Source organism: Elaeis guineensis, chromosome 14, assembly GCF_000442705.2.
Source record: "Elaeis guineensis isolate ETL-2024a chromosome 14, EG11, whole genome shotgun sequence".
In the NCBI taxonomy this organism is placed as follows: domain Eukaryota; kingdom Viridiplantae; phylum Streptophyta; class Magnoliopsida; order Arecales; family Arecaceae; genus Elaeis; species Elaeis guineensis.
This window is the reverse complement of record NC_026006.2, coordinates 60,028,510-60,055,639: the sequence shown is the minus strand read 5'-3', so window position 1 is coordinate 60,055,639 and position 27,130 is coordinate 60,028,510. Positions and strand designations below refer to the sequence as shown.

Here is a 27,130-nt window from a genome sequence, read left to right as displayed (position 1 = left end):
CAGGAACCAATAATTCATATAAATCTAAAAGAAGTTGTTGGTACTAGCAATAAGTAAAACATTGAAGACAAGGTGACAGTTCAAACAAGGAAATAAAGTAAATAATTTGACTAACAGCATAAAAACATATACTGAAAAGAGCAGAAGACAAAATAACAGGGTGTTTTTGAGCACGAACCATCCATCATAGCAATGTTGAGGTCGGCCTTCAATGCTTTTGTGCAGTGAAGAAACTTATGTAATTCTAACAAGGCTCAAACAGCATAAGGAAGTGGCTTCTTTAAAATCTCTCTTTTGCCTTGCCTCCCATGAATTAGCTTCTTGGATACCCTTCTGTACATATTTTTCTTTCTGATAATTTGGGGTGGGGGAACGGGGGTAGGGTTTTGTCATGATTCCTCTTTTCCATCAAAAATCAATGAATAATGATATATAGCTAAAGAAATTATTAATAATTGAAGACGTAATTGTGGACATCAAATTGCCACTTGGCCAATAAAAGGGATTCTCAACACTGACAATCACACTTTACATCCTTGAACACTAGTGCACCTGCAATCCGTTCAATGATATAAGTTGCTTCATTTTATCTGCAAAGACGAACAATCTAGCATAAACAAGAAACATGGGCATATGATTCTTGACCATCCTTGAAATTATATTAGTTCACTGATTCAACATACCGACAGATATAATTTTGATTGATGTGATGGATGTTAAAAAAGCAAATAACCCGGTGTGCAGAAGTTGCTTTATAATTGACAATAACAAAGAATGCAGAAACCTTTAGAACCAACACAGGGCACTTTCAAGATAGCCTGGGCAATGTAAGCATCAGTTGTGGTTAAATCCTTTGCCCAAGTGCGAGAAGTCACAAGCTACTGTACAACATCCCTCATGACTTCAACCAAACAAAAGGGAAAAGGATGACTAAAAATTAGGAATTAACTTTAAGATTGCAATTTATGATAATAACTTTTTTGATAAACAGAGACTTTCCTGTAAAATAAGGAGACTACTGAACCAAATTATCCATTCAAAAGATAGTGGATCAGTTTCCTCCATTACGAGGATCCTCAAATCACTCAAAAGCCTGATCACAAATGATAGTCCATACGGTTCTTTTTTTTTAAAAAAAAATGCATTTGGACCTTCAAAGACTTGTTTAAAGGAACCTAATCAACCCTGGAATCTAAGTTAAAATATTTACAAATTTGTATCTTAAAAGTAAAATTTTCACCTTGGTATGCTGCTTAACCATGTTTCGTATTTCTATAACCTGGTAAGTTAGGTTGTGCTTGGCATCATTGCCACTTTTCATGCTTATAAAAGCCAGAAAAAAGCCATTTGTTCTTGTTTTGCTCCAATTGTTTGAATACAGAAACATATGCCATAATCAGCTATCTTTCATTCTCAAAAGAAGAAAATTATAACAAATGTTTTATAGTGATGGTGGTTCCAGACTTGCAGTGTTTCTGGTGCTGATGGAGATGACAGGAGAATGAAGGCAGTAATGCTTTAGGGGTCACAGTAAAAATATTAATGGTGGTAACAATGACAAGACGATGGCACTGACAGTGGGTAGTATCGGCAGCAATAAATTGTGGCAGTTGAAATAACAGTGAAGGTATTGATATTTTGTTTTTGCTTAAGAAGTAAATGAGAAAAAATATTTAACACAACGATTTCTAAAATTTAGGAACATGTTCAAATACAAAATATAACTGATAACCGGAACCAGAAGCACCAGTAAACACAGCTTCTAATCAAGTTCAGGAACCCCTAAGAAGAGTTTTGATTTGTAGAACCAAGATTTTTCCCTTCTTTAGCATGACAACATGGAAAACATCTAAAATGAGTAGGGAATAGGAGAGATCAACAAGGTGCTCATAATTTTAGGATAAGAAAAAATTTTTGACGAAGACAAAGAACAAGAAGAAAATAACCTGGGGAAAAAAACTCCATATTTTTTAGCCATTTAAACATTTATAAATTCCTAAAAAAGTAAAAAATTTATGGATTATCCAGCAGTCTTGTCACTTACATTCTGTGAGTTCCACGCTCCACTCATGCTGCTATAAATATGACTCCATCTAGTCTTTCAAATTAGGATGATATTAACTTATGCAAAGAAGCTTTTTTTTAAACCAATACACACTAGTTTAATTTTCCTTAATTGGTTAAGTGCTGAAGCTTGTCTTATTCAGTGTTATTAAATGGAAAAAGGCCCTTTAACCCATCTATTCCACTTTAACCAACCGAACACCATAAAGTAATCAATTGATTCCTAGGGAAGAGTGCACAATTTAAAAAGTTGGTAAAGCTACCCTTTCCACCTATATAGGGTGGAGTAGTTTACACCTGTGTAAAGTAGTTTAGAAGTTAACCTATTTACTCCAGTCTACCTCATTCTGCAACTAAAAGCAACCTTAAGAATTAGTTCCATATGGGATTTCTGAACACCCAACCATCACATGCAGTGCAGATGCTAAATTAATTCATCATATAGTTTTTTTTTTGACTTAAAAGATACGTCCAGTTCCCCTTTCATCTTTTCACTCTGCAATAATTGTTACTACTATTTTCCCTTTCCCATCTACCTTGAGATTCATTGGTTTGGCTTTCAGGTTAAAAGATATTTCTTTGATTCATGCATCTTAACCTTCTCTTTGCCTAGAAATCTGCCTTTGCACTTAGGTTGATTTTAACAATCACTTCCTCTGGATCAACCTTTGGAGGTTTTCTATTTTGGCTACAAATTAGCATAAGCACAGAGCTTCTTTCCAATTCCTTCCCCTGAAGATTTCTTGTTCCGATTCTTCCATGTGCTCTACAACGTGACCCTTACCAACCTTTTTATTGTTGGGTTCGGGTTGTATCATTCATGTGAAAGAATGATTGATCTTCTTTCATGCATCAGCCATTGTATCACGCTTTGCACAGCTTTCGAAACCCTCCAACCTCTCCCATCCATCTATCAGCACAGATCACGAGACTGACATCACACTTTCAAAGCTGTCACAATGTGATCCAACAGTTCACAACGCATTCACACCAAGAAAGAAGATCAATTATTCTTTAACGCAAAAGATACAACCCACGCCCTTTATCATTTGTGCTAACTCATGCCCATTTAAATATAACATATTGATACTTAATGCTTGCTATATATTAATGCATGAGGTTCACTCACTGTGGACCACTTTGACCACATTAGGTAGGTCTGGACAGAAGTTGGAGCAAGATCCATCATATCCAAGATTCAATCACAAACCACAGCTTCTGGAGGCCATAGCTTTTTTATACAATGTTTGTTTCCACCAAGCACCAAAACAAAACTCTCAATGGATACTACAAGGGTGCCACCACCTTCAGGGTTTGTTGTATCCCGATGATATGGGGGCTCAACAATATTTTCATAGCTAGATGAGCCAAACAAAGTACAAGTTTCCTTCTTAAGTAAAACTTTAATTGGACACATCTTCCAATCAGAGAAAATTGAGCAATGCAACTGCAGACAAAATTGATGTAAGAGTCAAGATCTAACTCCAAGATAATTTTAGTTTTAATGTGATTTTTCTGCTAGCCAGAATATTCTAACCTCTTTTAACTAGAAGAGGAATCCGACCTGGATTAAAAAAGACGGACCTTACTGGTATAAATATTGGACATGTGTAATGATTTTATTCATTTAACAAAAGCAAAAGGGCTTAGAACCTTATTCTTGAAATTAACATTGTTTTATAATTTTCTATGAGAAGTCGAAGTTGAGTAGATTGAGAAAATGTCTTCCTTTTCTCCCAGAGTGGATCCCACACATAACAAGATATCGTTCATAAATGATGGAAAAATAGCAAAACAAGGATCTTTTCTTGGACAATAGAAAAAATGCAAAGAAATATATGAGAGTTTGCAATGGAGAGCTGATGACAGAGAGAGGGTCAACATATTGAAGGAAAATAAGCAAGCTGAAGGCAAAATTGAAAATGGAAACAAGGTGGTATTAGTAAACTATGGAAAAGGAGAAGAGAGGTGATGAGCATTCCATTTGAAGGTGGAAGGGATGAATTTTTCATCCTTGCAATGTCTCTTAGAAAATAATGGCAAAATCAACCCAAGATTTCTGTCTATAATACAAGATACAATTATGAAGCAGCTGGAAAGAAATATGGGATACTAAGGTGATTAATAAGTTGAAGTTTCTTTCCTGTGGAAATGCCTTTTTCTAAAAGTGAGGTGTTAAACCCTCAAATGTACCCGACCTTTGCCAAACCATGCATCCCCTCTGTAAGATTACCAACGAGAGCCACACTAAAGCAGATGGCCATTAACAGACCAACCACGGGGAGATGACTGAGCACATTTTTTTTGATATGAGATATAAGTCCGGGACAAAGCTTAGTAGAAGAAATAGAAAGAATTAAAGGCATGGTGCATCCTAGCAACTTTATTTTCCTCCGTCATGAACTAAAATTTAGAAACAAAGCAGATATTATCAGGATATAACCACCCATATGTTCTCCAAACATCTGATATCATCAATGAGCCTTCTTTTTTATTTCACATTGATAAAACTAAAAGACAGTATAACCAGTTATAAATATGTGATTGTTGGACCTTTCCAACATATTCCAGCAGTGATCATAATTCGCAACTAACCAAGAGCTCTAACTCATAATAGGATCACAAACCAGAGTCTGCAAAGATTTCAATATCCATGCACAATATCGACTGAATATAGTTAAGTACAGACTACAGGCTACACAGATGGTTAACTTCTTTAACCATCACAATGACTGATATTAGGACTCATTAGCCAGAAATGTAGCCAAACCATAACCAGAGTGACTGGTTAAAATTAAAGGCATATGCTCACTTATATGGTCCATCGGACCACACTGTCATCGTTCAGCACTACAAAAATCTATAAATTTTCAGTGATACAAAAATTTGGAGTAATGATAAACCAGAAGAACCTGAGCAGTACAGGTCTAGGCTCCAGTACACTAATTGCCTTGTATCTGCATTGAGCATCAGAATACTTCTTGATTGGATAGTGAAGGCAAATCACTATCTACTGAAGCTAAGACAGAATCTACTAATTGAAGGACTAATTTGAACGAAGGTGTAATCTGACCTATATTTCTATTAGTAACTTTATCTACATACAGTAACAATGATTCACATGGGTGACCAGCAATAGCAACAGAAAGTGAGGTGGTGTTTGATGATCATATATGTATGATAAGCTAATGCAACAGATATATTCTGGGTGCAAAAGGAAGAAACTGTAACCTCGAAATGGATTGGTAGGTGACACTATTGCCATATTCTGGACTACTTTAATGTGTTTGTAGGCCTTCTTCTATTAATACGCGATACCTGCACAAGTATAGAATGATTTGGTAAGTAGATCAAAAAGAAAAAGGTACTAATGTGCTTGGCTTGTTTTCAAATGAACTAGGTTTTAGAGCTTGCTCTACTGCATTCATTACTTACAATGTGAGATTTCCATTCAGTTTTGCACCACTCATTGTTAGCACCTGAATGAGGCTGGTCACGGACATGATGGAATATATGAACAAGGACAACAGCATCAAGTGCAGCATACTCTTTCTGCATGCACATATGCAATTTTGAGCTCAGATTAATCACCCTTTTGACCTAGTTGATGTCTAATAATTCCAAATTAGTTAGACTTATTCGCTTGTTTAATTTTTACATCCAGATATCGCATCTAGAGCAATGCTGAAACACCATATATTGATGTGTAGGGCAGAAAGTGAACCTTTCTTCATGCTTAATTCTGACACTAACATCCTGGATGTTATCGTATAATTTCATTAAAAGAGGAAGGTAATGTTTATAAATGCAATTAATGTAGCTGCATATGCATCCACATATGTGGATGCAGTCTAGTTGCAGCACTAGACATTAGGTGCTTATATGGGCTCAAATGACCTGCATATCAAATTGCTATGACATCACAAGTGCTAAGTCACCTCCCAACAGAGTATTCGCCTTGCAGTATCCTTTTAAAAATTAGTGATTTAAATACTACATGTTTGTTTACTAGCAAGGTACTTTAAACTTAGTCATAAGTTGAGCACCTACTTGCTTGTTTTTCTGATTGTCCATCAATTCTTACCCCAGAAATCTAAGCTTAGTTTATATGAAAATAATGTTATTTCTAGATTAATATATGTCATACCATATCAAGATAGGTTCTCAAATATGTATCTATGAATGCTTAAATTTTTTTTCTGAGTTTTTATTTGTTTGTTACTATCTTTAACTTGTTTTCATTCATTGCAAATTTTATTTATTTCTAAGTATTTCTAAAATACCAACCGCATAGGCATGCAATGCATACTGCAACAGTACTATTGAACCAGGACTGCTGCATATTGCAGCCCCTTCTTAAGACCTTTTTTTTTTCATTTTTTGATTTTTTTTTTTTTTTGGTTGGGGGTGCAAACACACACATGCATGCACCCACATGAACGAACACAAATACACGCACACGCGCACGCACAGACAGAGAGATAGAGATAGAGAGAGAGAGAGAGAGAGAGAGAGAGAGAGAGATACCTGATTCTCACTTAGAGGCCGTTGTTCCCAATTGCTGTTACGTCTTGTTTTATTCAGACCAGCTCCTAATATTTTCTGCTCAACGCACAAAACACCCAGTGGCTCATCATCTCAATCTATTGAAAAATGTAACAGCAACTGCTAGATGAAGTTCAAACAGAACAAGCACCAGTTGAATAGTTCACATAGATATAAATAGTACAAGTTAGGTTGCCATACTATAAATCATCAAAGCACCTTTGCTAACCCAGATAAACCACCCTTAGGCTCCTTGAACAGATTTTGAATATCAAGAAGCTTGACGTAGCAATCAAAGCACTCCAAGTCGCCATAAGAATATGACAACTGATTAAGATCACATTGCAAGTTATAGCCTATATGGTGCAAGAAGTAAAATAAAATAAAAATTACGTTATTTTTCTTTCTTCATAGAAAAACAGATATGACTATCATTTCATCTGGTGAATGTATACCAAGCTTTAGTATGTTTGAAGAGCACAAAATGTGCCTCAAGCAACTGCCTAATGCTTCTCGTTCATCCTCATATAACTTTATCAAATCAAAGATGAAAACCCGGACTTCTGAAGCAATTGCATGATGGACACCTGATACACCAGTTGCTTGACATTAGTAGACAAATTAATTAATAGAAGTAAATCTAGAACATCAATCATAATAGTGATAATTATTTCTGTGGAATACACATAATGGAGGTGTACAAATACCTCATGAAAGATATCAATGTCTCGACCTAGGAGGCTTCTGAAGTTAATTATCTAGATGCATTCTAATTGCTAACAGAATTAGCTTCAAGGAGATGTGATAGAAAAGTTAGCTTCTAGCTTCTTCTGTCAGATTACTCCTTGCCATTCAGGTATGGTAAACTCATCCAAAGAAAGTGGTTGCATGATAGTGATTACCAAATGACAAATATGCCATAAAACATTTCTATTTAAGAACACAAATGAATGTGATTTTTGAGAATAACTTTTTAAAAATCAAAAGCAACACTGTACACACATTTAGTTATTATGGAAAACTTCAGCCAGATATGTAGATAGGATTAATCACGCCAAAAACCCTGAACTTTTCGGGAGTTTTCAATTTCCTTTTGAACTTCAATTCAGTGCAATTAGGTCATCAAAGTTTCAAAATTTTCAATTCAGGCCCAGGCTGTGAATTCCATTTGATTGCCATGATGAAGATGGTCACATGCTGTCGCATGCCATCCAAAAGATGCTGATCTGTCCTCCTCCTGGTTGATGTGGAAGAAAAGCCCTGAAGTCCATCTCCCCCTCAGATTTCACTTTCCAATTCCATCCCTCCTTCCCGCCCGGCAACTAAAGACCGGCGATGTCCATGAGGTGAGCAAGGTGAAAAATGTTGACAAAGGAAGAGAAGGAGAAGAAGAAAAAGAAGATCAAGAAGATCTCATATGAGTGGTCTTTGGTCAACAAGCAGAAACCAATCTGGATGAGGAAGGTTAAAGAGATCACCAAGGAAGAGTATGGTGCTTTCTACAAGAGTCTAACCAATGACCGGAAGGAGCACTTGGCTGTGAAGCACTTCTCTATGGAGGGCCAGCTGGAGCTCAAGGCCATCCTGTTTGTGTCTAAAAGGTCTCGTTTTGACCTCTGTGACACAAGGAAGAAGCCCAACAATATCAAGCTTTATGTTTGCTGTGTTTTCATCATGGACAACTGTGAGGCACTGATTCTTGAGTTTCTGTTAAGGGAATTGTGGACTCTGAGGACCTTCCCCTGAATGCCTCTAGAGAGATGCCCCAGCAGAACAAGATCCTTGGAGTCATCAGCAAGAACCTGGTCAAGAAGTGCATCAAATTGTTCTTTGAGATTGTTGAAAACAAGGACTACAACGAGTTCTATAAGGCATTCTCTAAGAATCTCAAGCTTCACATACATGAGGACTCTTAGAATAGGGCATAGCTTGCAGAGTTGCTGAGGTACCACTCCAAGAGCAGTGATGAGATGACCAGCCTTCAAGGACTATGTTACAAGGATGATGGAGGGCCTGAATGACATGTACCATATCACTGGTGAGAGCAAAAGGATTGTGGAGAACTCCCCATTCCTAGAGAGGCTGAAGAAAAAGGATTTTGAGGTCCTTTTCATGGTTGATGCAATTGATGAGCATGATGTGGTCAATTGAGGGAGTTTGAAGGCAAGAAATCGGTGTCTGCTACAAAGGAAGGATTGAAGCTTGATGAGAGTGAGCATAAAAGAAGAAAAACAAGGCCCTTAAGGGGAAATTTGAAGGCCTCTGCTAGGTGATCAAGGAAGTTTTGGGCGACAAGGTGTAAAAGGTCATGGTGTCTGATTGTATGGTCAACTCTCCTTGCTATCTGATAATTAGAGAATATGCTTGGACTGCAAATATGGAAAGAATCATTAAGGCACAGGAACCAAGGGACTCTAGTTTGGCAGGCTACATGTCCTTAAGAATGCAATGGAAATGAACCCTGAGAACCCGATCATGGAGGAGCTGAGAAACCAAGCAGAGGCCAACAAGAATGATAAGTCAATTAAGGACCTTCATCGATGAAATGGAGGGCCAATCACTGCCGCTTGTTGCCGAAGGGAGACACCACCACTATCATGCCCGGCGCTGCTCCAGTCACCAGAAAAGAGGGATTGGATTTGGATGGGATTCAAAGTGAAAACCCTAACTAAAGAGAAGTGAAAATGAGGGAGAAAAGGTCATCCACATCAGCCCTTTTTACAACATCAGCAAATCACATGAGAGCATCTGACCATATCTGTGACGGCAATCAAACAAATGTCACAGCTAGGGTATGAATTGCAAAATTTTGAAAGTTTGATGACCTAATTGCTCTAAATTAAAGTTCAGGATGAAATTGAATACCCCCAAAAAGTTCAGAGTTTTTAGCATGATTAATCCTATATAGATATTAATCCAACGCAATAATGGATCACCCACTATTAAAATCTCATAAATAAATATTTGAAATATTAATAATCTATTGATCAAGCAAGAAATAATTTACACTTAAAGAACAATATTTTCCTAAATAAAAAGTTATTATTTTTATGTTGCTGACTTTCTATTAATTAGGTTCCTATTTACAATCTATATCAACCATTCATTGCTTGATATAGTTCAAAGCTGTTAGCAGCCATCAAGGATTTATTTCACACTATAAGGTGGAAAACAACTTCTAGATGTTAAGCCATTTATGGAGAACTGTTTCATAGCCAAATGTGAAATATTTATTCAATGTAGCATTTCCTTGCACGCTATTACTTTCACACACAAAGCACACAGAAACATGCACACAAGATTGATAAGTAATGGTATTGCTCAAGAAATAACTGAAACTACAGTGTAAAAGTTTCTAGCAGTTGACTAATTACCCTGTTCGGTCTGCTGCCTCTCTCATAATTAGGTTTCCATTCACAATCTATGCCAACAATTTTACATCCCTCGATATAGTTTGTAGCAGTTAAGAGTCCATCAATGTTATCAACCCATATGATATCATCCATATTCAATTTCTTCAGATCCAAAAAATATGCCCCAGAAGAGCTTTCCCTAGGCCCTGCATCATACAGGAGCAATAAAGAAATCTCATAAGAAATGAAATGATACTAAAGTAAATGTCAACCAAATTACTGATGACAGAAAGAATTCATAAGAAAACTTAAGTAGAAGTATTATGAGCATGCATAGTCTTAATGGTTGGACATAACAATAAGAATACTCTGAAAAATTCAATTTGTACATCTCCAAAAGGTCTAAATGCGATTGAGCTCAGCAACTGTTTATGAACCAAAACGTTGAAACTTGAAAATATATCTATAGATCAATTAAGATCCCCTCAAAACATCTCAGCATTTCTAATCAATAAGCACAGAACATTCCTAATCAACCAACTGATTCAAAGAATCTCATTTAAATACCATCCAACTAATTGAGCATACATTTCATGCCATACAGATATGTGGCCATCAATTTCAAGATTACCTTTTCCTATTATTAATGTTTCTCTTATTTTTGCATGAGATAGTAATTCGATCTTTTTGGAGAAACAAACTACAGTAGTACCCAATGATAAATGTAAAACCAACTACTGAGTATAGGTGTTATTTAAGATCTACTGAACTGTCCTGAACCATCCTAAACCGGGCAATTAAAGGTGTATCAAACCAAAATGGCCAAGAACCGAAATGGACAATTCAGGCTCTTGAAATAGTGCATGGGACGAATCAATCAAAACAGGCCAAACTAGGCTGAACTGCACAGTTCTCCACTATTTTCGGCGGTTCTGACTCAATTCACCCAGCCGAAAAAGGAAGGATTGAGGCCATTGAGCATCCCCATTCCAACCGTTTGACTCCACTCCTCAAAATCTTAGCACTTGCTTCCCACCTCCTTCACTCCGATGCCCACCAAATAGATGCCGCCACCCTCTTGTCGATGACAACCGTCTCCACCTGGACCGCGTTCTTGCAAACACCCACTTCCTCTTGGTCTCCTTAGCCTCGCTAATCTCCTGCATGCTGTCACCGATGTCAATGCCTACCTCATCTCTGACCTCACCATCGGCATCGACACAGCACCAGCAACAACTTCCCTTCTTTCCAACCTCACTCACCATTGTTCCCTCTGACCTTGCCAGAAACATTGCAGCTGCCTGCCACCACCATGGTCACAGTGGTCCTACAAGCTCCCATAGGAGAAAAAGAAAAGAGGATGATAAGGTGCCCATATTTTTAATTTTATTTTTTTTCTCTTGCATGAAGAACACTAGGTAACCCTATTAAGCTGACCAGTACACTGCTGTGTATGATGTAACAGTATGCTACGGAATAACCAGCACTTGACCAATACTAGTCACAATTCCTGTTTAGCAAACCTTGGTGTTACTGACAAAGCAAAAACAAAATAGTACCTCAGAGATTAAAGAAGAAGCAATCCCTTCTTTAATTCAAATGAAATGATGGAACCATATTTATATAGAATACTACAAGAACCCAAAAAAATGTGCATTTGCCCTGGCAAGTCATCTGCATAATCTATCCATATTTGAAGATTGTTCTGCCTACTGCAGGATTTTAAGTTGAGGTATTAGGGCAAGTAGATAGATCCAGAAAAGTGACGGACAGATTGATGCTTTTATTTATGATGTTCCTAGCATTCTTGTCCATGGGGTTCTAGTTCAGTTTGTGCCTAGGTTATGATTTGTGATTTGCATAATAATGTTAATGTAGTTTCCTATATAAATCCTTGTCTTTTACCCTACTTCCCTAGGAGCTTTTCAAACCCAAGGGAATCTTCCTAGTTGCTTGAGCTTTAAATAAACAATATGTACAGTTTCTCTACCTGCCAACTAGCCTTTAGGTTTCACTATCAGCTGCTCTCTTCTCAAGGTTGCCTTGACCAAAACTTCAGAGAGTTCAGACTAATTCTAAGGTTGCGTCTAGTAGCGGGCAATTCAGATTGCCGGTAATTTAAAGTGGCCCACTGAATTGCTGCATTTGATATGCTTTTTGGGTGGCAATCCAAATTGTCTTGGCAATCTACATTACCTCCCATGAGGCAATTTAGATAGTCTTAGAGAGGGGTGGCTATCCAGATTACCACTTCTTTAGCAATATCGTAATAAAAAATTTTGGACAAAATTATCCCTCAAAAAAATCACACAATCTATCGTCCAACCCCAAGCGCCACCCGTAGCTCCTCTACATGCGCCCCCGCTCATAGCTCCTCCATCTTCCTCTACCTGTCTACGGCTCCTCTGCCCCACCGCCTGCCTATGGCTCCTCCATCCCCCCCCCACCCCCCCAGCGACCCTCAGCTCCTCCCCCCACCTGACCGCAGCTCCTCCGCCCTCATCCCCCTCCACCCCCCCATGGCTCCTCCATACTCGTCCCCACCACCCCCACAGCTTCTCTAGATGAGCCCTCTCAGTGCCCATAGTTCCCCACAAACCCCAGCCCGCACCCCCCCTCCGTGACTCCTCCGCACTCGTCCCCACCACCCCCACAGTTCCTCTGCGTGCGCCTGCCTGCTCCTCCCGTGCCTGCAGTTCCCCACACCTCCCGACCCCTACCTCCCCCGCGACTCCTCTACGCTCACCCCCACCAACTCCACAGCTCCTCTTCGCACGCCCCCCTCCCCCTGGCGTGCTGCTTCTCCATGCCACCACTACACCCACACCCAAGGAATGCCGTATCGGGCCGAACCGCCTTATATGGGACGTGCCAAACCATCCCGACGGAGAACCGAGACGGTTCCAGCATGCAAAACGGCACATGCCAGTGCCGAAGAAGAAAAAGAGAGGAAGAGAGAGAAATAGAGAGAGGAGGGAAGAAAAAAAGAGGGAGAAAAATCCGCCGGAGGGGCCATCGGAGGGCAGCCGTGGCCGTCGGACGGCGGAAAGGGCTCCCGCGGCTCCGCGTGGGGAACAAGGACGATCCGCCCCTGTTTTTCGAGGTTTTTTTTTAAAAAAGCCTTTTCAAAGTGAAGTCGGCAAATCCTTTGCCGGCTTCACTTAAGTGAAGCCAACAAAATCCATACCGACTTCACTTTGAAAAGGTTTTTTAAAAAAAACCCCGAGAAACAGGGGTGGATCGCCCCTGTTCCCCGCGCGGAGCCGCGGGAGCCCTTTCCGCTGCCCGACGGCCACGGCTGCCCTCCGACCGCTCCGGCGGATTCTCCACCCTCTTTTTCTTCCTCCCTCTCTCTCTCTATTTCTCTCTCTTTCTCTCTTTTTCTTCCCCGGTTCATCCGTGTTTTCCTTCATCGGTTCGCCTCGGTTCGGAATGGAACGGAGGCGTGCCGTACCGTACCGCCGGCCGATCCGACCACCGATACCGGTTCCGCCGACCTTGCCCACACCACTCCCGCCGCTTCTCACCAAGGAGAACGAAGAGCACCAAGGCAAAATTACTAGGGATATTTTGGAAATTTGATTTTATATTACTGATGATCTGATTGTCATACCAAATATGTCAATCAAGATTTTCAGTAATTTTACCGCAACATAACCTGCGTGTACCAAGCATAGTAATTAACATCACTGGCAATTTAATGGTGGTAATCTATCTTGAAGGCAATCCACAATATCTTCTAAGATTGCCTGGCGATGCACCAAACGCAATCTAAGAGCTGAAGCCAACTTGAGAGCCAATAATACAACATATGTGAATTTTGATAAAACATATCTAGATTCCTAAAGATGACCAGCTATAGATAGGATATGCCTTGCCTTGTTTGCTAAAAACAAAATAATTTTAAGTTTGCATTCAGCATGTACATTGAACAATACAAAGAGTCAACAAAAAGATATTATTAGCCTTAAAATATTCAGGTCAAGCTTTTTAGTGTAGAAGTTACTGTGTAGCATCAAATGATCATTAGGCTGACAAAAAATACATTAATCATGAAGTTTCATACTATGAGCAATTGAGCATAAATTGCACTCAGTCCTGAAATACAAGAGGCCTGACAATTGTGCAGTCGGCATACACCACAACACCCTTAAGATACAAGGAACCTCAACTGTGGCTGCATGCTAACCTGTGCAACGCAAACATTACTCCACTCTCATGGTTGCCACATAAATCATAAGGCCACATGACATGAACATACATAGAACAACAAGGAATGCAGAAACTATAGTTTTATGAAAATTGTTCTGAACATAGTTTGTATGCCATGTTGAGAACTTAAAAATGATAATCCTTCCATTTGCAAGTAATTGTCTTCTTCTATAGCAAAAGCAAATTATCATCTTAGATTTTTATTTATGTGTGCACCCAAACAGGTTCTATTCCCTGTTAGGAAAAGTAGAAATTGTTAACCTCTCTCAAGGTCTGGAAAGGACAGCCTAAGATACTAAACTAAACAGCCTAGCATCGACTGGAAAGGACAGCCTAACATAATAAACAAAACAGCTAAGCATCATCTACAAAACATTGACCCAGAGCATTTCAATAATGATATGATTCACTTCTGTTTTATTATAATATATGCCAATGCTCCCAAATCTATAAGAAGAATCAAGATTTGGCGATGGTACATCAAAATTGATCAGTATTAAGCCAGAACACTCCTATATATCAATTTATGTAATACTAGATCACCAATATGTATCCGAACCTTTGAGCCATAGTTATTAAAACCAAACGAGAGACCAAGCCGGTCAAGGGTCCAAGTCACCAGTTCAATGGTCTCACCACCGAGTCAATCAAAACTGGGTTATAATTAATAAAATTTAAAAATAAAATTTTATAAAAATTATATACAATATGAGAAAACTGTACATTATTAGTGATAAATTACAAAGTTGAAAAAATATGATCAGATAGCCCAATCTGACTGGAAAACTTATGAACCAGAGCCCTAGCCGGTCCAGTTTCTTAATAAGACCAGATCTGCACCTTAACCGGCGAAGCTGGATTGAACCAATGATTCAAGGAAATCAACTACCGAGCAATCCAAAACCAAAATTGGTTTTAAAAATTGTATCTAAAATATGTTTCACAATTTTTAAACTCCATTAACCTGGTTTTGGATCACTATCATTGCCAGTTTTCTCAAAAAAATGGCCATTTCAATTTTTATACCTGGTTACCCAGTTTTGGACCTCTCGAGTTGCTGGTTTTCTCGAAAATTGGCCAATTCAATCGGTTTCCACCAGACCTGGTGGCAAATTCAGTCCTATAAAGACACCAGATAGGCCAGGGCGCTGGTTCACCATTTTTCTGGTACAATCAGCTAGTCCAGTCCGGTTTTTATAACTATGCTTCAAGCTGCCTAACCTCCATGGTCTCATAATTCATCTAAGTAATTATATTTGATGGATATGACTGGCAAGAGTTTTTGTAGTTTATTTTGAATAGTTTTTTCAAAGCAGCAATTCTACTTCAATATAATTTGGTTCATATACGGTAATGCTAAGAAACAACTGTGATGAACAGGGGCTTGTTCCAATGATCACATCCCTCCAATTAGCAACCAAAGGTTCTAGATTTGAGTCCTGACTTGTACACCCCCAAGTACGGGGACCTACATAATTGTAGTGCAGATGGGTCTCCCTCCCTCTCTCTCACACAGCATCTCTCTCGAGAAAACAAAAAAGCAACCAAGTCTTGCAAAGACCAACATCGACCTATATAACCATCTAGAAATAGAGGCATAAGTGCATAACCATTTGCTATTTTGCTTGTTTCAATATAGTGTTCTTTTTTTGTTTGTTGAGTATTGGGGTTGGCAATGCTCATATATTTATAGAAAGGCCAATAATTTCTTGAAATTAAGATGGTGAAGGCATTTAAATCTACTGATTCAGTGAGTGGGGAATATAGAATTTGTCCATGAACTTTTTGTCAAAATTTCAGCAAAAATGGACAAACAAAATCCAAAATGCATTACTGAGAAACACAAGATGTCACATGTACACTTGCATAGAAGATGGGACAAAACCAAGTAATAAACATCAAATCTTACTATCTATACAAATAATTTCTTGCCAAAAGGGGTTTATGGCCCTTATATTTTGTTCAAAGCATCTCAAGTTCTCAACTATTCAAGCAAATTTTCCATTTTTTAAAATAAATCAGGACTCCTAAGCCAAGCCAACTTAGTAGAAAACCAAGCAAGTATGCATTGGATTGTCAGCCAAATCCCACTATAAAAATGTCGGTTAGGATGTGTTAGCTAGTGGAGAGTTTTAAGTTAAATGAATCTTATTACAAAGATGGATGGGTGCCAATCAACAAAAAAACTCCAGTAGCTGTTGCATTATCACTCCTCAATGAGTTTGTGTCCAATTCAATTAGGATTTTTCATATGTCTTCTCTTATATTCTTTCTCTTGTTATGCCATACTAAAAGCTGTCATACAACTTAAAGAAACAAGGCATCCTTCCCATGCTTTGATCAATCACAGAGATAGAGCAATATGAGTGATAAACAACTGAGCGCCTGTTTGGAAAATCCAACAGGATGGGCTGGATTTCCTATAGGAATCAAGCCTGTTGACCTTCCCAGCCCATATTCATCTAAAGGCCATCCTAATCTCAGCCTAAATCCTATCTAGAGGCCCCTTGGCCTGCAGGAAGGAAAAAAAGACCTCCATGGATTTTTTTTTTTTTTTTTTATTTGCCTCCCATAGGATTTTGGGGTTGGGGAGGTATTGGATCCATGTGGGCCTACTCAAATAGACTACCCACTCCATGAGATTTCCCAAACAGACCCTTAGTTTTGAACCTATTGGATAGGCTGCATTGTTTGAGTAACAAGGGCATTTGGTATAACACTAGAATTTAAAATTTTTTTATTAAAAAAAAAAGGATCCTTGGTGGCTTCTTTAAAAGATCTACCATTGTCAACATGGTAGCACTTAATTAGGTCATGTTGATAAGTGTGATGTCTGCCAATTCTCTACAATCATAGAATTTGAAGTTGGTTGCATGTCCATGGAAATAGCAGCAACCCATTTGTCATTTGTTCATGTCCGGTGCCAACATGACACACCATCATCATTCAATTCAAAACAACTTATAAACACATAAGGCAATGGATGGTTATGATCAAGAGCAATGGCCATGTGAACTAATGAATGGTTAACATTAACTTTTAGCTACAAGCCTGGGTATGAGGCTTTACAGTATAAAATTTGCAAAAGAAAAAACTCAAAAGACAAAGGTGAAGGAAAAGATGGTTTTCAAAAGTGGTGAGTTGTTTTCAGTCTCTAATACAAGGAACTTACGTTAAAATTTAAATTTACAGATTTTAGAGTTATGAATCACTTAGAATTAATGCTTCTTTATTATTTTTTTTTAAGTTGCCAATATTTTATCACTTTAATACTTAATTACTACTAATAGTAATATTACTACCACTACTATTTTATATGGTAGTTTATCTTTTCTATAAAAAAAACTAGATTTAGAGGCCCAATTATCGGAATCATCAATATAGCTCCTATAGGAGAATGCAATCTCTGAAAATAAGCACTTTGCAGGCACTGAACAACTTCCAATGGATTAGCTTCTTCAAGCGTAATAAGGTGTATACAGCAAAATGCAACAGAAGCCTCCATATAAGCGAATGTAATTCTTTCCTCTCTGAGAACCATGGTGCTAACATGCCAGCCAGCCACAACACTAAACGTAACACCTCCCCACAAGGGAATGGTGCCAACCAGCTGGACCAAGTCCTGTTGGCGTAAGAAAATGTACCTCTTGATTGATACATGTTAATACCAAAAAGCTAGGTCATATGGAAATGAGTTTTTAGAGACAAAATCACACATATAATGATAGTAAGCTACATAAAGAGCAACCTTTGCACTAATGATTGAGATCTAATGATTGGAGTAGAATGGTTCAATCAGGTTCTTCCTCCATCTTATTAAGTTAGCTGCTCCAAAATGGACTTATGGACTGCTAAAATTTATCATAAACTTAAATTATTTAATGATCATATTCTTGGACTCTATGCATTACTTCATAAAATTCATGAAATTTTGAAAAAGTCATCAATGATTGAATATACGGCTATAATGAAGACCATTCGGCCTTGACAAAAATTATGGAAATATGGAAGGTTCTTGGATATTATATCCTGGAAGAAAGGGCTATCAAGTTTAATTGTATCTTCTAGGGGAAAATAACTTATTAAGCATCAATGCCCATAAATAAATCCCATCAAACATGCTTCCCCGAAATCAGAGTCAAACCAATACACGACACTTCATGCTGTAGCTTATAAATAAGGATTCAGAAGAGCCATCTTACCCAACAACTGATAAAGCTAAGCTATATTGTTCTAGATGATTTACACATAGACCAAGACATATTTTGCATACCTGAAACCACTTTAGTGAAACCATCAAGGTGGTAACGCTCACGCAATTCATCAACCTTCTCCATGTATCCAGCTTCCATGGCCAGATACACCTTCATTGGAACAAATATTTTGAGCAAATTATGAAAATAAGTGCAACATAGGCTCACAAAGGTTTTGTATTGCTCAAAGACATGGTTCTCCAACATAAACAAAGCAAACAGCACATATCACTGTGTACGCGATATGTATATGAAAATGAATACATGTGTGCATGTGCATACCTATGTGTGTGTGCACGTGTGTGCATATATATTCGGTGCATGAGGCCAAAACCTAACACAAATTATGCAAATACATAACAAAACAGAAGAAAATAGAAATAAAAATCCTTGCACCCAACCTAAAACCTACACTTTCCACTCTTGGCTCTCAACACAATCTTTTACCTTGATAACAACAAACAAGCAGCAGTCAAACTAAATTGATTTCTTTCTTTCTTTTCTCCATCTTCATCTCGTCTTCCTCTATTCTCCCTAACGTCTCCACCTTTCGTCCTTCTTATTTCCTTTTTTTTTAACTTCCCAAGAAACATGAAACCTTATTACTTTTTAACTTGACTTCTGTAATTAAAAAGGTTGGTTACCCCCAACTTAGGTCACATCAGTCACTAAAAGAATCTACGCTCCTTTTGAAAGAGAGTCAATTCAATCCAAAGTATGTATGCACTTATATATCGATAGTATAATGTTAAATAGAGTCGTCCATAACTATGAGTGAATATAAATAAATTGTCAATGCATACAGGCAAATAAACAAAGCCTAAAAGGTTTTCACCACATATGGGTAGCTAAAACTAATATTCTTACCAGGAACTCTATAAGTTCTCTGTCATTGTTTGCTTTCTGTTCTGCAACATCCCAGCACCCTTTTTCGGCCAGTTTTCTTACTGAACTGCAATTGGATGGAATACTTGTAAGAATTATTGAGATAGAAACTACATGCATGGGAAGATTGTGTAACTGAAAGACTATATCCCAAGTAAACTTGATTGAAAGGCAAGAGATACGAGATTGATACCTTTCTTTATATAAATGGGATACATCTGGAAACTCCTGCATAAGATTGTTACCTTTTACCAAGTCATAAGCAAGCTTCAGCAAATTCATGTCCAAATATTTTTGGACCAATAAACATATCATTGGCTTTCCCATAAAAGTAGCCCATCTTTCTGCTGTTCCAAATTGATTGCATTGCATCATCTTTACAAGAAAAGACTCCCCGGAAAGGTGAATGGAAAATCGTTCTGACAGCTTTACAGCAGCCATAAATGACCTTGATTCTATTAAACCAAAGATAAATTGTTTAGCATATGCCTCTGCCTGGTCTGAGCATCCATTATTCAACTCTGAACCACATATGGCATCTCCAATATCTTTCAACTCAACATCAAATTCCTCCAACAACTTTACAAGTATATTCCCATCGTGAGTAATAGCACAAGCAAAATTATCGAGAAATAGTTGTACAACAAGATGCTTTGCTTCAGCAAAATCTTCTAGTATGGATTTTAGTGCTCTTATATTCCGAAGAGAAGAAATCAGCATGTGACCAAACCCATCACCATGACTAGGTCCCAGTAAAGAAACAACATAAAGGCACTGAATGATAAAAGTGAATGGTCCAGGTTGAGGTCCATTATACAGGGCTCGTGAAACTTGCTGCTGAAGAACACGAAACTTGCGAGTTGCTTTGTGTGTGCCTGTCATCAGCATAGTCAAATGAGGCACAGTATTCGCTAAAACATAGAAACCAATGCAAAATAACTTTAGCTATCAGGTCGATATAAAAATGATACACTTCAATATGTGACTACTGAGAACATAACAATAGCCAACAAGCCTAGTTCTATCTATTTAAGTTTGGCATTGAAAAATATGTGTCAGTCTTCTATTATAGCAACAGTCATCCTCCAAAATTTAAAGCTTTTAGATAGCATGAGAATAAAGCTCAGTAGCTTATCCAGGATATTAAAAACAAACTATTCAATAAATAACACAAGCAACTCAAAAGACCCACATAGTTACATCTGTGAAGAACTCCAAAACAGAGACAAAAAAAAAAGAATTCACAGAAGAATTCAGACCTACAATGCTGTGTCAGTATCAGCAGGGAAGTAAAAATGTAAAATCTATCACTCCCCATGCCAAAGCTGAAGATTTAAATGCAGAGTCAGAAGGACCAAATTAATCCAGGTTCAGATCTTGAGGCCAGAGCTAGTGGCTAGATGTGGCTGTGACTCCAGGTACATATCTAGACCTAATTTAATGACCACATCAGCCAGGGTCTTGCAAATATCAACCCATATTTACCTGAACAGTTGAAAATACCAAGGCAATCCTTAAATGATCCCCCGCTCATCCACCTCCAAAGTTTAACAAATTGTTATACAAGTCAGACTGTCAGAGGACAGATAACACACTTTCTGACTTCCTTACAGAGAACATAATTTTTTTATCTCATTCCAAATCTACAATCACGATAATAATAATGGTAATTCTTCACTGGTGAGTGAGATCCTCTATAAACTAGCTAAAATATAGCAAATGGGATCTTCCAACATCTGATGAATAAATCAACTACCTGTACAATATTTTGTATCTCACAACATCATAAAGTAATTCTCTTAAATCAGCTATAGATTTACTGTTCAGGTCTATTTTATAGAATCCACTATGTTGGAAATAAATTTATAGTATCTGCAGTTTTATTGTATCCACATTCTTTGAAAAAAATAATCATTCCCATGAGAAGATCTGGTCCACTGTGGTCAAAAATCAATCTACCCACCACAATTCAAAGATCAACTTCAAAACTTCAGAACATTAGAATTCCAATTGGAAAATATGAAGGAACAATAATTTTTGACAACATAATAACACCAAGCAATTAAATGCACATATGTAAACATGGGCATATATGTGTATGTATTGATGTACACACAAAAACATTAGAGGCAAACCTAAATAGGAATGCTTAGTGAATACATAAATTTGATCCCGATAGTTGGGACAAGGATTGATAGTTATAGTTAAAAAGAAAGACATCCCAATGCACAAGGCCCCTGCCACTATAGGATTCGGGAATGTTGGATGTACACAGCCTTACCCTCCCATACTAAGAGGATGTTTCTGTGTTTCGAACCTATGAAACCAAGGTGGTAATGGAGCAACCTTACTGCTGATGGTTATGGTTCTCTATACAAAAACACATGTTCAATACATGCATAAATAAATAAATACATACGCAAATAAAAATAAAACATATGATCTAAGAAAAGGTACTCAAATAAAGATTAAATTTTCAAAAAAGAGAAGCAAGCCTAGGATAACATGAATTGAAATTACCAGAAAAGAGGATTTGAGACATCATGGATAAAGCTTCATGCAGATGACTCGCAATAAAAGATTCAAAAGCAACAAACACCAAAGGCATTGCAACAATATGCAATAACATATTTCTATATTATGAGTAATTCACAATCTCACTATAGTACTCCATATATCAGAGTCCTATCTTCATCAATGAACGAACACCACAAGACATCATTATCATCCTAAAAATCATTGTCCAGTATTTGGACTTTAAGAACCAACATAACTTGCACTGGTCATTGAAATAACTGATCATTGCAAAAGGACCAAAATGTCATTGCAGCTAGCAAAACAGCTAGTTTATTGAGTTTTAACTACAACACATATGCATGTCACATATGAAATATCTTTTTGATAAATTTGTAAGTGAAACAATTTTTCTATAGTAAGATCATACAGAAGTCAAACAAAAAGATAGATATGTCACTAAAAGTTCAAGAGAAAATAGAAGTTGAATGAAAAGTTAGATATGTCACATAGGAATAGTTAATGCTTCATTGGAAACCTCATAGCTTTAAATGGCAGGCCTTGATGCAACGGTAAGGTTACCTCAATGTAGCCTAGGCGTCACAGTTTTGAAATATGGAAATAGCCTGTCCACACATGGGAGCATGGCTTTATGCATCTAACCCTCCCCAGACCCCACAATAATGGAAGCCTCCTGTACTAGGACACCCTTCTTTTAGAAAGAACATAGCTTTACACTTATGATTCAGTATGCCATTACAAGTTTCCACTGTACGATGAATGTCGCATTCAATAATAGGGGAATATTATATATCATTCTCCATTGAGAACTTGTCAATCTTAGTAAGTAGTTCATGATTGGTGTATAAAATATATTTAAGTGAAAAAAAACTTACCACATATGTAACATTCCTTCAGAAGATATACAAATGTTGCTGGTGAAATATGTGACAGGTCTGAAAATGCATGCACACAAATGACCCCTTTTTCATGTAAATATTCTTCAATTGCATTGCCTTTCCTAAGTTTTCCTCTATAATCTCCCATATTTGAGGGAAGCTTCAACCTAGAAAACAAAGCACAAACAGAAATAGCATAAACCAGAGTACACTATAAGAATTGAAAAGTAAAAAGAAAACTACAAGATGAACATTAATTTTTATCTCCAATGCAGTATACCACAATCTCTCATTATAATTGCCTTCTGGAAGCAATTAATGAACTTCTTTGAGTGAATAAAAAGCAATGCTCCAATCACCGCAACCTTGCCAGCCTAACCTAATGCTAAAGAACATCATTTATTTGGGAAAAATGAACAAAAAAGAAGAGCATGGTGAAGTTGTCACATTTGTTTCACTCTTTAGGCTCTCCATAGGCTATGTCATATATGTTGGTTCTCAAGAATATATGGAACTGCTCTAAAGGCAACTCTTTTTTGTTCAGCACTTGGCAATTCAAAGAAAATTTCAAGAGCGCAAAATAATAAGAAAGTAAGAGTCAAATATTTCTTTATCAGAACTAAAACTTTTCCAATGTTTTGCAAGTATTTTTCCAAGACCAAATATTGATAAAGTAAGTGGATTTGGATAATTCACCCTGTTCTACAGGTTTCTCTGCAATTTTCTTAGTTGAAGTAAATTCCTAATTTCCCTTTATTTTATTTTCTTCCTTTGAATTTCATTCCCTCTGGTTCATTTTCTCAGAAACGAAAAGGACCCTAACTCTCTTGGATCCATGTTCCTAAAAACAAAACACATACTTGTCTGTCCCAAATTGCAATATCTATGTTGAGTTAGAGCAGCAAATCTCCCAGACATCTGGTCATGTCATCTCGTTTATCATCAACTAGTCACTCCAATACAAATCTACTTTTTAGGTCACAAAGTTTGATCTTTAAAAAAAAATAGATATTGAAAAGCTTTAGAGACCTATGTGTTCATTACCTTTCATTGTAAAACAATCAGTCTGTGCATGTTTACATTAAAAAATTACAATTTAAATTATGTCATTTTGCCAACAGATTTTGATGGCTCAAGAAACCTATATATCTGTTATGCAGTTCCCTATATCAATCTTGCTGATTTGCTCTTGCCAAGACCTTTTCCAAGTGATGGGGAATCTTGAAGGATAGTTGTCCAAAACCATTAGCGTAAGATGTGCAACCAAAAATGAAGGGTCCTCAAACTAAGCAACACATCAGTCTCGAAAAACTCTTGGTAGACCATCCTTTGGCCTAATCTTGCCTTAGAGTGAAAATTTGGCCCAACCATCAAGGGCATGTTTGGTTGGGGGTAATTAGACTCTGTGGAATGAGAATTGAAATAAGTGACTCCCATTCGAGCCATTTGGTTGGGGAGAGTCTCATTTCCATTCTGATTCTAGAGAAGAATGAAAATGCCCCAATCCTCCCAATTCCAATCCTTACTCTCTCTAGTATTCAAATCCCATTCCAATTCCAATTCTAGTAACAAAACAAACACATTAGGGATATAGCCATTTTGATTCCCATTCCAATTCCGATTGCGAACCAAACACACCACAAAAGGATTGGCATGAAGCAATAGCTGAGCAAGTGAGCATAATTCACCGTACTGTGATTTAAAAAAAGCCCTTGTCATATAGATGAGATAAAGTCGGCAAGCTAAGGTGTTTCCTAGTTTGCACTGTAAGGATTTTCCTAAGAACATGGAAACTTTTGCCTGTTTGAAAAATCAAGATCAAGATCTCTCTCTCTCTCCCCCACCCCCCCACCCCCCCTCCTTCTCCTTCCCTCCCTCCTTCCCTCCCTCTTGTTAGCAACACCAAAAGAGGCATAACCTCGAAATTCACATTAAATTGCGTCAAAGTTTTTCATACTGGCTTTCAGATATTCTTTCACTCACCTACCACAGCCTACATTTCTATCCTCCTCTCTTCCCCATCCTTCTCCTTGGAACCACAAAGCATGGAGAAGAGTATCTCAGTCCCCCCGTATGTTATATACAATTACATTCCAATGTCTAACTAAAGGCAATGCCAATCCAAATGCAAATTGCAGCACCCTCTACATATATTTGAGAACCTTTTTAAAATTTATATATAACAGCTAACGAATTGACCAAACACCTTCCAGCCAAGTCCTCTTAAAATCCAACAACTTCTCAATGACCATCTCATTACTTCATAACTCCAGGATAAGCTATTTCAAGAACACCCAAAGATTCAATCTATAAAACCGCTCAGCACATCAATGTTTCTTGGTGTACATTCCATTACTTCAAAAAAATCTTTAGAGCAACCAATTCAAGAATAAGTCCCAACTCGAATATCAGAACCGAAGCTTCAGCCCATTCAACTCTTCTGAGTGTTAAAAAAATAAAAAATAAAAAAAACTATGTCAGAATCAAAAGAAGATCGACAATATACATAAACCAAAATCTTAAAGAGAATGCAAATAGATCAAGATTAAAATCTTCGAAGAAAACAACAAACTAGCTGATTAAGCTACAAGAAAAGATGAAAAAAAAGACAGATTAAACAACATTTTTTGTCTAATCTGGCTCAGTTTCGGAGCATGATGGCTGTGGAAGGATCAAAATACCGGCAGGATGAGGGTTCTAAGAGTCGATTGAACAGCTCCTTTCCAAAGCTGGAAGAAGGAAAGGGAGAGATTCAAAGAGGAAGCCGGAGATGATTCTTTCCTATAAAAAGGTGGACAGAGTTTTTGATGAAACCCTAGGTTTTTTGTTCTCTAAAGCGAGCGGTTTTTTGGCCCGCCGGATCTTTTCTTGCCGGAAACGGAAAAGAAGAACTCCCCTCCGGCCCCGCTCCGGATACGCCTCTTTTTCGGTTCTCTCGTGGTTTTCGACTGGGTTTCTCGAATTTAATATCCAAAAAATTCATTAGATGGACAAAATCGACACGTGGAGACGTTTGACTACGTTTATACGAGGCATACCCTATCCGCTGAGATATATGTAGTGAAAAACATAAAAAAAAAAAAAAAAAAAAAAAAAAAAAAGATAAATCATATTTCATTTATTAATTAAGTTAGATTTTTTTAAAATATTTCTAAACTATAAAAAACTAAAATTTTTTCTTTATTTTTTTGAAGCTATTTTAACATGGCCCTCTCTTGAGATTCTAACCACTTTCTCTCATTGAAAATCCCAATAAGTAATAACTGATGCTTATGTGGTGAAAAATATACGAAAAAAATGATATGACATATGAGCGATGACATGACATAACGAATGAAAATTTTATTTTTGGTGACATAGTATGAATAATGATATAATATCTATTATATTTTTTTTCAAAATATCCAATCATTAAGTAATACATCAGTATTCATAGACGGCGTGGTATCTACTGTGATATTTTTTGAAAGTGTCAAATCACCAAATGATACGTCAATATTTATAAGTGACATATTATAAATGATATAGTATATGAACGATGATATGGCATCCACTATAGAATTTTTCTAAAAATATCCAATCGCTGGTGATATGTTAGCACCCATATGCAATATCATCACCCATGTTACATCATCATCCACATACAATAAATTATATTTTTCATCTTTTAAATTTTATAAATGTTCTTATATAGTTCTTATACTTTAAAAATTTTTTAATTAAGTCATTTGATTTTCAAGTATGGTTTAGTTTAACCTTTCTAGTATGGTGATAAAAAATATGATGATTCTGATGTGGGATAAGTATATATTTAAAAGCCGAAAATCATAGCAGTATTCAAAACAAGAAGGCTGGATCCAGATCTGGAGATAGTCTTAAAGCATATCAAGTTTAGGATCTAAAGGCCACCATTGTGAATATATTAACTTATTAACTAGTTTAGGATGCCTTAGTAAGTATAAAAAATGCGAAGGAGGTTACTTTTTACTTTTACATTTTTGGGTATGAGAAGGAAGTGAGTGATTAACATGAAATGTACCATGTATGCAATCATAGTTTTCATGTTCTTGATTAACATGAGCCATGTTCATCTTCAAAGGTTACATTAGGATAAGCAATGAAGTATATGATTTGTTATAAACTGTTCTCTGAAATTGTTATGCCATTGCAAGTGGTAACTTATTAGTTCTTTCTGCTAAAGTCAAATTTCTTTATGTACAACTTTTATGTGTAATGCATATCGCCGATTTGTTAAACATAATTATGTTCTGTTTACATGTCGATTTTGCCCCTCCATCCCTAGTTGGGATAGATTGGTTTTGTTTAACGTTCCAAGACTATGAGACACGAATTAGATAAGAGTAAAATGGAACTAGAAAATGTCTTTAAGGGGTTCTGATGCTAC

At 37.2% G+C, this 27,130-nt stretch overlaps 1 protein-coding gene and 1 pseudogene across 1 annotated transcript; one reads left to right on the top strand and one right to left on the bottom strand.

Moving 5' to 3' along the window:
- On the bottom strand, nucleotides 1-25,673 carry LOC105057411 (uncharacterized). Its single transcript, XM_073248241.1, is given in 13 exon segments — nucleotides 1-552; nucleotides 5,296-5,382; nucleotides 5,500-5,616; nucleotides 6,592-6,666; nucleotides 6,829-6,965; nucleotides 7,065-7,178; nucleotides 7,181-7,196; nucleotides 9,984-10,168; nucleotides 18,448-18,538; nucleotides 19,295-19,379; nucleotides 19,506-20,187; nucleotides 22,723-22,892; nucleotides 25,407-25,673. Coding segments are annotated over 11 exon segments (1,698 nt in total). The 5' UTR covers nucleotides 22,874-22,892; nucleotides 25,407-25,673; the 3' UTR covers nucleotides 1-552; nucleotides 5,296-5,337.
- LOC114914779 (heat shock cognate protein 80-like) lies at nucleotides 7,781-8,924 on the top strand (annotated as a pseudogene).
- Nucleotides 25,674-27,130: the final 1,457 nt, after the last annotated feature.